Source organism: Ursus maritimus (assembly GCF_017311325.1).
Source record: "Ursus maritimus isolate PB19 chromosome X unlocalized genomic scaffold, ASM1731132v1 scaffold_X1, whole genome shotgun sequence".
Lineage (NCBI taxonomy): Eukaryota > Metazoa > Chordata > Mammalia > Carnivora > Ursidae > Ursus > Ursus maritimus.
In genome coordinates, this window is record NW_024423319.1 from 74,477,879 (window position 1) to 74,492,678 (window position 14,800).

At 38.0% G+C, this 14,800-nt stretch overlaps 1 protein-coding gene across 6 annotated transcripts in view; it reads right to left on the reverse strand.

Moving 5' to 3' along the window:
• The window catches only part of PHKA1 (phosphorylase kinase regulatory subunit alpha 1), a 143,231-nt gene that overhangs the window by 93,602 nt on the left and 34,829 nt on the right, over nt 1–14,800 (reverse strand). For all 6 annotated transcript variants that reach the window (XM_040631061.1, XM_040631056.1, XM_040631049.1 and 3 more), the window contains exons 6-12: nt 13,817–13,897; nt 9,103–9,201; nt 7,746–7,892; nt 6,718–6,771; nt 5,250–5,372; nt 2,638–2,733; nt 1,620–1,727 (exon numbers count right to left, since the gene is read on the reverse strand). In XM_040631061.1, coding sequence (XP_040486995.1) covers nt 1,620–1,727; nt 2,638–2,733; nt 5,250–5,372; nt 6,718–6,771; nt 7,746–7,892; nt 9,103–9,201; nt 13,817–13,897 — 708 coding nt within the window. The remainder of the gene's footprint in view (nt 1–1,619; nt 1,728–2,637; nt 2,734–5,249; nt 5,373–6,717; nt 6,772–7,745; nt 7,893–9,102; nt 9,202–13,816; nt 13,898–14,800) is intronic.

A 14,800-nucleotide genomic window follows, 5' to 3' on the forward strand; every position in this document is an offset into this window, starting at 1 on the left:
GAGGCAAGTATAGAAAGGAAACAAATACCTTCACTATATAAAAAATGTTTGAACTCCTGAATTCACATCCAAATTAATTTCTTCTGGAATTAATTTCTAGTGGTGGCCACAAGTTCTTTGTTGGAAATAGAGGGGTCCAAGTGATAAGCAGAACGGTTTTTTTTTTTTTTTAGTTATACCTCCACCTTCTCTGGATGTATATAATTAGACAATCAGACCACAATGCTTATTATCAATAATTTAAGTCTTATTGTTTTCTCATTTATTCATGTGACTGCTATACTTTCTGCTCAGCAGATATCTTTTTTTTTTAAAGATTTTATTTATTTATTTGAGAGAGAGAGAGAGCAGGGGGAGGAGCAGAGGGAGAGGGAGAGGGAGAGAATCTCCAGTAGACTCTGCACTGAGCACAGAGCCCAATGTGGGGCTCAATCCCAGGACCCTGAGATTATAACCTGAGCTGAAACCAAGAGTCAGATGCTCAACTGACTGAGCCAAGCAGGTGCCCCAGCAGATATCTTTTGACTTGAATTTCTGTCCTTGATGAAATGGGATGAACTCGCCCATTTTACTCTTAAAAACACCGTTCACCTCCTCTTTTTTCACACATCTAATTTAATGAGAAAGTCTTCTGCTCATTATCACTACATTATTCGTAATATCATAATATCAAAGATAATCAAAACTTTATGCTATATACCTGAAATGTACATTGATGTATGTCAATTATATCTCAATAAAACTGAGAAAAAAAACGAAACAGAGTGAACAAAAACAGCTGCAGAAAATAAACAGTCATATATAAACAGGTCAAAGAGTCTGGCTGAGAAAGGATAGCTAAGTCCCACCTTGGATCTTCTAGGAGCCTCAGTTACAGATTACCATAATAACTTACAATGGGGAAATAGATTGGTCAGTAAATCTGGAAAACATTGAGAAAGAGAACCCTTACTTAGCTCACAATATCAAAAATAAGCTGGACATTAAGTTCTAAATTCCCAAGTGCTTCATTAAGAGCTGTTTCAACCAAGGGGCTCCTGGGTGGCTCAGTTAATGAGCATCTGACTCTTGATTTCGGCTCAGGTCATGATCTTGGGGTCCTGCAATCAAGCCCTGTGTGGGGCTCTGTGGTCAGCGGGGAGTCTGCTTGAGGATTTCTCTCCCTCTCTCTCTGCCCCTCCCTCTGCTTGCACACACCGGCTCTCTCTCTTTCTAAAATAAATGAAGAAATCTTTTTTTTAAAAAGCAAAAAAAGGGCTGTTTCAACAGAATTTAACATAAAAAACATTTAAAAAGCCCCACAGCAAAAAGTACACAAGGAATAAATTTTTAAAAACTATGATGTTCCTAACCACTTTTCATGCTGCCTAAAATTATCTTATCAGTTTATTCCATTAGATAATGAAACATTACGTTGCTTGAACAAGTTAGTACTTAAATCCANTGTCGAGGACTGGCCATGCTCCTACTCTAAGGACCTGACCTGGAGGAAAATATATAATCAAGGCAGAATATAAAAGGCAAAAGACAGATCCAGATTTAATGAGCTACTCACAAATCTGATTATTATAATGACTAAAGGAGAAAAAAAGTGGAAGGTCCTTGAAGTTTCCCCTTACCTCTGCCATCAAGCTTCCTAAGATGTACAGAGACTGACCCCACATATGAGGCAACTTGCCCATGGGGACTCGGTCCACAGTGTGAGGATTTTGATATTCTTCATCAACCTAAAAGAAAAAGGTGACAGAAGGTTAAAGATACTAGACAACAAAAAGGCTGAATCTGGATTGTGACTCATACCCTATAAAAGTTACATATGCAACGCACTGAAAAGTCAAGCACTATGACTACAGTCTAGGGAAGGGCTCCTCTAAATGTGTGTACATACAGATCACTTGAGGATCTTGTCCAAAGGCAGATTCTGACTGAGTAGGTGTGGAGGAGGGCCCTGAGATCTGCATTTCTTACAAGCGCTTAGGTGATGCTGCTGATGCTGCTAGCAGCTTATTCCATCCATCTCCACTAGAATGGAAGACTGCAACTCTCCCTGGCTAATGCTCCTTCGTAATGGAGAAGAGGAACAATGGTGCTCCCAACTGGCATTGTGGGAAAATGAAGACATAATTCATTTTCCAAGCCTGATCTACTCAAACAATCCCAGATTACTGGCCTCAAAGCAGAGAATACCAAATGCTGAGAGTTCACAGAGAACATCATTCTAGTTCTGCTTACTGAACTCCACATCATCATCAACCTTAAGGTTTGGTCTTTTTTTAAAAAAAATCAATCTCTGAACAATTAATTTTTTTTAATTGAGGTATGGTTGACATATAAAAAGGCCCTACATATTTAATATATGCATCTTGATGAGTCGGAGGATAAGTATACACCCATGAAACCACCGTTGTAACGTCTGGTCTTGCCCTTGTCTCACTATGCAATGGCACCATAATTGGGACTGCTTAAAAAATTTATTTTGAAAGGACTAAAATCATATTTTCATCATCTTTTACTGAAAGACAAACTCTTAGAACATTGAAGTCGGAAAATTAAAAAGTATTTGCCTTAAATGAGGCAGTCCCGTTGAGGTACGGCTCTCCTTCTCCCAGCCCCATGTTATGGCACTATCCAACTCACCCTGTCTGCAGGAACACTGTACAGCTCTGGCAAAAGTGGCACTCCATTTTTGCCCTTGATGAGGACTGCTTCAAGAGCCTCTCTATATTCTTGAACCTGTAGATAAAAGAAAGGGAGAAAAAAGTTTATAGAGTTCCCTCCGGGGATCTCACGGAGGGTTGTAGCCAAAGAAGTTCCTATTGCAAAAGAGCATATTCAGCTGGGATAAGGGAGAGGAAAGGAGAGTAGCATTTACCAAAAGCTTATTACAGGCCAGATACTACGCTAGAAATTTTGTGTGCTTTAACACATTTAATTTTTTTAATTTAAATTCAATTAGGTAACATACATCATTTGTTTTTGCTGTAATGTTCAATGATTCATTAGTTGCGGATAACACCTTTAATTTTAATAACCATCCTAGGAGGTATATGCAGTTAAAGCTTTTTTACTGAAAAAGTAAGGCTCAAAGAGGTTATGAACTTGTGGAAGATGACACAGCAAGTGTAAGGTTGAGCCCAGATTTGAGCCCAAGTCGGCCTGCCTCCACAGCCTTGTTTTTATCCACTACTCGAAATACAGCTTCTTGCCTTTACATGTACTGGATTTAAAACTGTATTTAACAGCTAAAATAAGTTTCTATTGTAGTGAAGTTCACATTTTTTGCTTAACAATTTGCTGTAGATTAGATTAGTAATACCAAAAAAAAAGCAAAAAACAAAACACAAAAAGGAAAAAAAAAACACTATAATTTATAGTGGAAAAAACGGTTCTATCACAGTTGTTCTGAAAACACAAATTTGTTCCAGTGCGTTTGATATATGAGGGAACGATTTGTGCATCACCTGGATTCGACATTTGCTTATGCACAATTTTGAAACACACACATGCACACGTGTGCTTCAGGAGGGCAATGAACCACACCCATCCACATTCCGTGTTAGAACTTTCTGTCCGATTTCAGATAACACTCCTTCTACTGCTTGATAATCACTTCTGAGCTGCTCCCTTCTCACGGCCACCCTAGCTGCCTGATTCGGTGTGCCTTCCCTTCTCTTTCATTTCTTCCCCTTTCTCCTCAGTTTATTTTGTATTCATCATGTCTGTTCTATGTTCTTTTTCTCTTTCCCCTCACTCTTTTGCCATCTTTCTTGTTCCCTTCCTCTGGCATGCAAGGTGGTGGGCATGGGAGCCCATCAGGTGAGCTGGCAGGAACCTGGGTGCACATAATCCACGAGCAAACCTAAGGTCTTTTTCAAGATACAAGTGCCATATTTATTGTGGTAATTTATGTATTTCTTAACCATTTCACATGCATAGAGTTATGATACTGTGCTTACCAGGTTCCTGTCATTTTGTATGTATTTCTGGCAAACTTTTTAAATGTTGTGTCCCAACCTCATTTTCCCATAAGACCTATAGTTTTTATTTCTCAAATATGCAGAGTGTGGTGATTTTCAAGAAACATATATGTCTTATTACAGCTGAACTGACCGTCCCTTGTGCTTACGGTGTATCTTCTTCATCTGTGAAATTAAAAAAAATTTTTAGGGACATCTTCTTCTTCAAAGAGTGAAAAATTATTTTCATTGTATACAGAGAAACCAAAGAAGTCAATGGCTATATTTGGGCTACTCAAGAGTCAGGAGGGAAGCCAGAAAAAAAAAAAGAATGAAAAAGAATCCAGGCTTCCCAACTCTTTCCCCCACCCAGAGTCCAAAAAACCTGAATGTGCTTTGTACTGAGTAGGCACATTTGATAAATACATCTTTCTTTGAGTAAGAAAAGCTTTTGATAAATAATTCTGTGGCATATGAGAAGGACTGAGAAAAACGGTAGAATCAAAATAGGGTGGTCAAAATAGAGTGGGTTATTTCTATTACCGCTTACCTTATTTGCTTTCTTAAAAAGGGATATCCTTTAATTTACTGAAATTTAGAGTAAAACAGCCCTTTGTGGCCCCTGAAACTCTGGTGTAGCCCTATTATTTAAACTCCTACTGGCAGTTACAGATTAATATTGGCCCAAGCATTCAAATTACACAAAATTGTGTTTTATGTAGCCAAGTATAAATAACTTCCCAATGTGTCGGATTTATGTCCAAGTTTAGACCACAGCCGATTTGTAGAATGCCTGACACTAAACTCACTCGATCAAATCTCCCAGTCTATTTTCCAATGATGGTTTCTAAATTACCTTATTCATGTAGCTCAAAAAGCGATGATGACCATGTTTTGCAGGGCAAGGACAGGGTATAAATGGGTTGTTGTTGTTTGGGGTTTTTTTTTGGGGGGGGGGCTAAAGTCAGAACATCGTTTCCAAGATTTATTTAAAAAAGGATATACAAAGCCAGGAAGTAAATTCAAGCACCTCTAACAACTGAGGCAGGTGGACAGGGCTTGCTATTTTGCTCTCTATAGTTGTTAAAAGCCAAGTCCGAGTGATGGCAATATAAAGGCCTTCCGACTCAACCTAGTGCCCTCAAGTACTAGTCTCTAGAAGACTTAGAAGACTCTATCTCTTCCCTATTCGGGAAGACTTCCATTTGGTCAGAAGGTCGGCACAGCCATTAACTGAAAGACGAAGACATAGTAAACACGTTCTGCCGAAAAGCTCTTTCCCCGGCATATTACCTGTTCCGCATTGCCACTGAAGACCCCATCGAGGATAAAGTACGTCCAGAACAGTGGCCATTCACACTCAATGTTTTCAAATAACTTCAGCTCAGATGGTTCATAGTACAGGCGACTGGGATCCTAGTAAAAACACAATAAAGTCTACCTTACCACTGCAAAGTCAAACACACGTCTCTAGTTCAGAGGTATCACGAGACAGCCTTTCACTTCTGATTGTTTCAGAGAAGGCAGAGGATGTTCGTACTCCCCTCCCTTAGCGAGTACTTTGTGATGCGACTTGTAACTAGCAGAACTGGGATTAGAATGGTACTATAGGCAGGTAAATGAAGAAGTGAGATTCATTTATAATAAACGTGAATGTGATTTTATACTTGGTAAGTTTGAGGTAGCAGCAGAACACACACATAGAAATGTTTACAAGGACAGCAAGAGATGAGGGTTCGGGAATCATCCTCGTAGAGGTGACACTTGAAGCACAAGTTAAAGATGTAGTACCTACATATAGTGAACAAATGGCCCAGGAACAGAATCTTGGTAAACCCTCATAGTTTGGTGATGAAAGAACAAAAAGAGAAGAATTAGGATTGTGTAGTGTATAAACTAAATGGGAAAAGAATTTCAAGAAAATGGAGGGGTAGGTAGCAGTAATGTACCACAGAGAAGTCGAGTATAATAAGGTTGGGGAAAAGACTATTGGATTGATCACTTAGGAGATTCTGATGATATTTCAGAGCATAATTGTAATTGATTGGTAGAGATAGAAATCAGTAGGGCTAAAGAATAAAGTAGAAGAATGGAAGTAGACTAGAAGAGTTCAAGCTGGATGATTAAAAAAAGCCTTAAACACTGTTTACATTGCCAGTGAAGTGCTTCTTCTTGACCATTCATTCCCTTTAATAATACTTACTTTTCTCCATTGATAATTCTGTGGAGTACTTTTGACAAGTGGAACAAAAGGATGTTAACTTTTCAAGATCAGGTACTGTTTGGAACTAACCAACTGTGAAAGGTGGGGGGGCGGGGCAGAAAGATCTATCGAAGGAAAGATTTTCCCCTCTGTAATTATGAAATATTTGGCAGGGAGATACTTTGAGACTATTCAAATATTCTGTTTCTGCTTAAACTTTCATCCACTGATTTAAACACCTATCAGTAGCTGTTTCCTGAAACCAACCAGCGGCAAGAAGTGGAAGAACTACACTTTCCTCTGTTTTATTTAATCCATAAAGGCTTACAAATAGAACTTGGCAACTAAGCCCAACGAAGGTAGCAAACATGAGTTATTGTTATCCTATTTAGTGATTGTTTTAAGTACCACCAGTGAGTTAAGGATTTTCTCTTTTGAGTATTTTTTTTATTATGTTCAGTTAGCCAACATATAATACATCAAGTATTTTCTCTGAATAAGACTGTAGATAGTAGTGACCATTCTACCTTGGACTCATTCTGGGGAAAAGAAACCTACCTCTTTAGGAGTTTTATATCCATCTCGTAGAAAGCGACAGCACCCATAACGACCCTGGGAATGCAGAGAAAAAAGTCAGAAGCATGTACACTGGTACAGCCATATAATGCACCAGAAATACATCCTTTGCGACAGCTACATGTGCAGACCTATCATCAACACGAATACAATATTTAAAAAATAATAAAATGTAATTTAAAAAAAACCTCTGATATCAGCCCAGCCCAGAAACTGATTTCAGCAATCAATGTGAGTTCAAGTGAGGGCTAAGTTACAGGCTCTTCCCTAAAGCAGAGTTTCTAATATTATCCTCTCCATCACTTTCCAGCATAGGGTAAGTCTGTAACAGTCCAATTACTAATCTATGTGGTCCTGTTCACAGAGCTTAAAAGATACAACATATATATATATATTTTTTTTAATTTTTGAGATAATTTGAGACTTACAGAAGAGTTGCAAAAACAGTACAGAGCATCCCCATTACCCTTCATCGACTGTCCCTTTATATTAACATCTTCCCTAACCGTAGAACAGTTATCAAAACTAAAAAATTAATCTTGGTACAACGCTATTAACCAAAGTACAGAACTTCTTTGGATTTCGCCAGTTTTTCCACTAATGGCCTTTTTACTGTTCCAAAATCCATTTCGGGATCCCACCGCATTCAGTCTCGTGTCTCCTTAGTCTCTTACAATATGTGCCAGTTCCTCAGTCTTTCCTTGTTTTTTTTTTATCACCTTGACGCTTTGGAAGAGCTCATCAGTTAATCTGTAGAATGTCCTCAGTTTGGTTCTGTGTGATGTTTTCTCATGATCAGACTGAGATCACGCATTATTTGCACGGACACCACCCTGGTGCTGTGCACTTTTCAGTGCACTGTATCAGCGGGTACCTGATGCCAGTTTGTTTTATTACTGGTGGTGTTAACCCTGATCATTTGGTTAAATCACTGACTCAAGGCCCCCAACGATATTAATGTCTCCTTAAAGTCAAAGCCTTAAAGAAAAGAAGGGCACGTGTGGACATACCTGAAGCTTGGTGATGATTTCTTGCTTTGTGAGCTCTACCAACTGGCTATCCTCTACTGCAAAGGCTGGGAAGGAAATAACTGAAAGCAGACTAGCATCGACCTCTTTGGATGTTGAAGCACGGGGGAGTATCGAATTAAGGATGGACTAAAAAAGGAAGAAAGGAAGTAAAAAATGGCACATTAGTAAATAACTTGGTTTTAGAAAACTAACAGCTTTAGTTTCAAAAGATCTATGTGGAAGAGGATCATTCGGGAGAAAATCTAAACATTATACCATAATAATGATTCAATTATATTCAACATTGAATTCCACAATAATTCAATAATAATTTCTAAGTGAGAGCTTAGAAAACTAGCTATTTCTGTACATCATCCCTTGTCTTAATACTGCTCTCAATGCTTCCCAACCCTAATTCTTTTTTTTTTTTTAAGATTTTATTTATTTATTTGACAGATAGAGACAGCCAGCGAGAGAGGGAACACAAGCAGGGGGAGTGGGAGAGGAAGAAGCAGGCTCATAGCGGAGGAGCCTGATGTGGGGCTCGATCCCAGAACGCCGGGATCACGCCCTGAGCCGAAGGCAGACGCTTAACCGCTGTGCCACCCAGGTGCCCCCCCCAACCCTGATTCTTAAACAGCTGCTAATGGATCAAGAATACTCTAAACATTCTCTGTCCACAATCCCCTTGCTCCATTAGCAACCACTGAAGCATAAAGATAAGAGAAAATGTAGCTGCTGAGAAAGCAGGATGTGGAAGGCTCAGCTCCTACACTGCTGACGTTTATATTTTCCGAGGAAAATCTCACATTTTTAAAATGAGAAGATGAGTTTATATTCACCACTGTTATCTAATCAGGGTTTGAAGATGGGGAGAAAGTCATCTTGCCAATGAGAAGAACCTTACTCTTTCAATACAGACAGTAACCCCAAGCAAAACCGAGGATACATATTTACCACTTAACCAGTCTAATCTCCAAACATCTAAGCCTGGAGCCAACTGGGGACAAGAGAATGTTTCAAAGCCACTATCAAGAACACTCAAAATCAGTCACTTCTTGTTCTCTTGGTATATTTAGAAAAGGCGTACAGCCCATAGACCCTTAACAGGACAACAGTGGAGAATTCCACATACTATGATGTGGAACAACCATGGATGAGACAACAGGACTATGATCTATGTTACAGTTCATGCTATATCAGGATTATCTCAGCACAGGAAGCTTGGATAAGACATTTTTGGCACGTGGTAATAAATCAGATTATGTACTCTCAGGTCTCTTTATTCTCAAGGCCATGCTCATTCTGTGTCTGGGTAAGAATAACATTTTCCATAATGTCGTCACTATTCTCTTACCTGGCAGTGCTGCACTTCATCAGCCAGGACATGGATAACTGACTGGGGCCCACCTTTCACACCAAACAGGTCCAGTTCATCCAATGCTTCCAGGGCTGCCTATGAAGAGCAAAGAAAGAAAGGATATTTTCAGCAGACGATATGGATTTCTTCTCCCTGTACCCCCGCATCATATCAGTGCATATGAAGTCATTTTGAATATGTTCAGCAGAACAGAAAAAACAATGTAGCGTTCTTTATTCCCAGGGGCCTCTGAGTTTTTCTTTGCTTCCCACATTATCCCAGAGACAATTAAGATGGAGGCTGCAAACATCCTTTCATGATAAAAACCCTCAACAAATTTAGTATAGAAGGAACATACCTGAATATAATAAAGGCCATATACAACAAACCCACAGCTAACACTCGTGGTGATGAGCACCGGGTGTTGTATGTAAGTGTCCAATCACTATATTACACACCTGAAACTAACTGGCATTCAAATAACAAAAATAGTGAAAAATTGAAAGCTTTTCCTCAAGATCAAGAGCAAGACAAGGATGCCCATTCACAACACTCTTATTCAACATAGTATTTGAAGTCCTAGCTAGAGCAATTAGGCAAGACAAAGAAATAAAAGGCATCCCAATCAGAAAGGAAGAAGTAAAGCTGTCATTATCTGAAGATGATACATTACATATAGAAAATTGTAAACTCAACCAAAAAGTGTTGGAACCAATCAATGAATTCAGTAAAGTTGTAGGATATAAAATCAACATACAGAAATCAGTGGCATTTCTGTACATTAACAACAACAAGAAAAACATCTGGAGAAAGAAATAAAACTATCCCACTCACAATAGCATCAAAAGCAATAAAATACTTAAGGGTAAATTTAACTAGGGAGGTAAAAGATCTAAACAATGAAAACTACAATACTTGGATGAAAGAAATTAAAGACACAAACAAATGGAAAGATATCCCATGTTCAATGGATTGGAAGAAATAATATCGTTAAAATGTCCATACTACCAAAAGCCATCTATAGATCCAAAGCAATCCTTATCAAAATTCCAATGGCATTTTTCACAGAAATAGATAAACAATCCTAAAATGTGCCTGGAACCACAAAAGAAACCAAATAGCCAAAGCAATCATGAGAAAGAAAAACAAAGCTGGAGGCATCACACATCTTGATTTTAAAATATACTACAAAGCTATAGTAGTTAAAATAGTATGGTATGGGCATAAAAATACACACATACACAAATGGAACAGAATAAAAGCCAGAAATAAACCCCTGCATTTACAGTCAATGAATATTTGACAAGGAAGCCAGGAACAGTCAATGCAGAAAGAATAGTCTCTTCAACAAATGGTGTGGGGAAAACTAGATAACCACATGCAGAAGCATGAAATTGCACACCTACCTTACACCCTCACAACAATTAACTTGACATGGACTAAACATAAGACCTGACACTCTAAAGCTTCTAGAAGAAAACATAGGAAAAAAGCTCCTTTACACTGGTCTTGGCCATGATTTTTTATATATGACACCAAAAGCATAAGCAACAAAAGCAAGAATCAACAAGTGGGGACGACATCAAACTAAAAAGTTCCTGCCCAGAAAAAGAAACAATCAAAAAAAATGAAAAGGCAACCTATGGAACAGAGGAAAATATTTTCAAACTATAGAGGTTAATATCCAAAAAATGTAAATAACTCATATAACTCAATAATAAAAAAAATTCAATTAAGAAATGAGCAGAGGAATTGAATAGGTATTTTTTTCCAGAGGAGACACACAAATGGTCAACAGGGACATCAAAAGATGTTCAAAGTCACTAATCAACAGGAAAATGCAAATCAAAACTACAATACGATTTCACTTCACACCTGTAAGAATGGCTATTATCAAAAAGACAAGTGGTAATGAATGTAGGCTCGGGAATGTAGAGAAAAGGGCACCCTCGTACACTGTTGGATGGGATGCAAATTGGTTCTGCCACTATGGAAAACACTATGGGGGTTCCTCATAAACTTAAAATAGGACTATCACAAGATCAATCCAGAAATTCCACTCTTGGGTATATATACAAAGGCAATGAAAAGAGGATATCAAAGACATATATGCACCCCCATGTTGACTGCAGCATTATTCATAATAGCTAATATATGGAAACACTGTCAACAGATGAATGGGTAAAGAAGACATGATACACATACACTCATGCTGCCATTTGTGACAACAGAGATGGACCTTGAGGGCATTATGCTAAGTAAGATAAGTTAGAGAAAGACAAATACTGTACTGTATCACTTATATGTGGAACTTAAAAAGCCAAATTCAAAAAAACAGAGTAAAATGGTGGTTACCAGGAGGTTGGGGGATGGAGGAATTGAGGAGATGTTGTTTAGAGGTGCAAACTTGCGGGGTGCCTGGGTGGCTCAGTCAGTTAAGCACCCGACTCTTGGTTTCAGCTTAGGTCATGATCTCATGGGTGGTGGGACTGAGCCCCACATGGGGCTCCATGCTCAGTAAGGAGTCTGCTTGAAGACTCTCTCCCTCTGCCCCTCCCCCCATGTGCTCACTCTGTGCCTCTCTCTTTCTACAATAAATAATTCTTTTTTAAAAAAAGGTACAAACTTGCAACCAGTAGATAAATAAGTTCTGGAGATCTAATGCACAGCACAGTGATTATGGACAATAATAGTGTAATATAAACTTCTAAGTTGCTAAGAGACTAAATATTAATAATTTCTACCACAAAAAAATGATAATTATATGATTTGATAGAGGTGTTACCTAACACTTTGGTGGTAATCATATTGCAATAAAAATGTATCAAAATCAACATGTTGTACACTCCAAACTTACACTATGTTATATGTCAATTACACCTCAATAAAAATATATTATATTTTATTTTAAAAATTTTATTATTTTATAATATTTCCAGTGGCTGAATTCTTTAAAAATGCATTTTAAAAAAGATACAGCATAGATAGATAAAGTTTTAGCATTATTAAGCCAAGCATCATATTTTAAAAATAATTTGAACATGGCACAGATGAATCGATAGTAAGCCACTCTTTTGCCAGGGTAGCTGCAAGTATGATACCAGCATATAAGAAATGCTAGAAGTTCTGTGGATATATTAAAATGCAACAGCCATTAGGTACTGGCACATCACTGAGTTTCCACAGAGAAGTGAATACCCTAAAAAGACACTATGACTGACTTAAAGATGAAAGTTACTAGTCACCAAGGCGGAAGATGTTTCTTTTAAAAACAGAATTTGCTTATTAATTTTTTGCTTTTCTGTTTATAAAAGTATAATGTACTTGTTATAGAATATTTTGAAAACATAAAAAAGCATGGAGAGGGCAAAAAAATCACCCAAAATAATACTAATATTTTTGGCATGTTTCCTATTAGTTCTCTTTATGCAAATCTGTCATGTTGAGATCATGTTTCATATAAAATTTGGTTAGGATACTAGAGTATACATGTTTCTCCATATTATGAAAATTCTTTATTTCAACATAATATTCTCTCTTATTTAACCATTTAACAATTGTTGGAAATTTAGGTTGCTCTTATTGTGTGTTTTTAATTGTTTTGGTTTTTAGATTACACTTATATAAGTGAAATCATATGCTATTTGTCTTACTCTGTCTGGTTTATTTCACTTAGTATTATACCCTCTACATCCACCCATGATGTCAATAGTCAAGATTTCATTCTTTTCTATGGTGGGGCATAATGCATTCTGTGTGTGTGTGTATTACATCTTCTTTATCTATTCATCTATGGATGGACACTTAGGTTGTTTCCATATTCTGGCTATTATAAATAATGCTGCAATAAACATAGGGGTGTATTATCTTTTTAAAATCGATCTGTGTCTTTTGGCAGGGGAAACTTCAATTAGGTCATGCATATTTATCATTATAATAGATATGTTTGATCCTATTCCTGCTATTCTATTTTATGGCTTCTTGCTGTCTCCAAAAATAAGAGCTGAAATTAAGGCAGTAGCCATGGGAAGGAAAAGATGGAGTCAAGTGGAAAGGTAGTGATGATGATGATGATGATGATGATGATGATGATGATGATGATATGTGGGATGCAGGAGAGTGACGGGGGTTCGGGATTGACAGATGGTTCCCTGATAATCAAGTTTTGTCAACTGGTGTATGGAACGGGCAAGGCCTCTTATTGTTTTTGTAATGGTAGAAAAGATGAGTTTAGTTGAAGATATGTTCTCTGGGGTGCCTGGGTGGCTCAGTTGGTTAGGCGTCTGACTCTTGATGTCAGCTCAGGTCATGATCTTGGGGTCGTGGGATCGAGCCCTGTGTTGGGCTCCGCACTCAGTGGGGAGTCTGCTGAAGATTCTCTCTCTCCCTCTCCCTCTGCCCGGCCCCCATGTACATGTGCACTCACTTCTCTCTCTCAAATAAATGAATAAATCTTTAAGAAATACGTTCTCTGAGGTCTCTGTGGTATATGTAAGTAGAGATATGCTACAAAAGCAGTTGGATATATAAATCTGGAGCTAATGAAATAAATCTTTACCTACATTTCCATAATTCTATGGGAGAATCCGAATTTTGCCTGTGTCATAAAAGAACAATTTGATGATGATCCAAATTCACATTAAGCCTTTATCTATGGTAAAGGTGTATTTCCTTACCCCACACTTGGTACAAACAAAGCAAGGAAAATTACCTTTGCCATGCCAACTGAACTGGCATTCAATTCAGAGATCCCTTGGTTGGTCTTGTCTCCACGTTCCCATATCCCGAAGTCCTAGCATAAAATAACCAACAAACCATTAGCAAGTCATTACTACTAAATGCTTACTAGACACACAACTCTTGAATAAAAGGCACACATACTAGCTAATTTGCCATACACATGTGTACCCACAATGCCTGTTAGGGAGATGCCAATGAGTTGGGTTGCCCCTGTATCTTTTTTCCTAGTAGCTTCAAATTCCATTGGGACCTCTAAGAAGTTGGACGACTCCTCAACAGTTGATCAGGCCTAAGAACTATAACTCGGTCCATGTAGAGAAATGCTTCTCAAAATTTTTCATCAAGGCAGATGCTAATGGGGTCTGGAAGATGGAGTCTAAACAACAGCCCAGTGTTTCATCTTAAATATCTACTCTAATTTTACTCTCTATTGGCATTGACAATGTACCATGCACTAACCTATGCACTTTATACTACTATCTTCTTTAATCCTTATATTTTATAGGTGATGAAATTGAGGAGCAGAGAAGCTAAGTGACTCACCCATGGCCACACAGCTAATAAGTGACAGAGCTACGATTAGAGTCCAAGTACTCTCAGTCCAAAGTGTAAATTCCTAACCATAGCTGTATATGGCCCCTCGATAATATAAAGATAACATTTAAAGTTACTTTTTAAAAACTGTTTTATTTGAAATAACTTTAGACTGACAGAGAAGTTACAGAAATACTACAGTGAGTTCCCACATACCTTTCACTCAACTTCCTCTAATGTTAACACCTGATATAACCGTAGTACACTTGCCAAAGCTAAGAAATTAGCATTAGTAAAATACTAGTAACCAGATTATGGACTTTGCTAGGATTTCACCAGTTTTTCCACTAATAGCCATTTTATGTTCCAGGATCCAATCCAGAAGACCGTGCTGCATGTGTCATGCCTCCTTAGTCTCTTC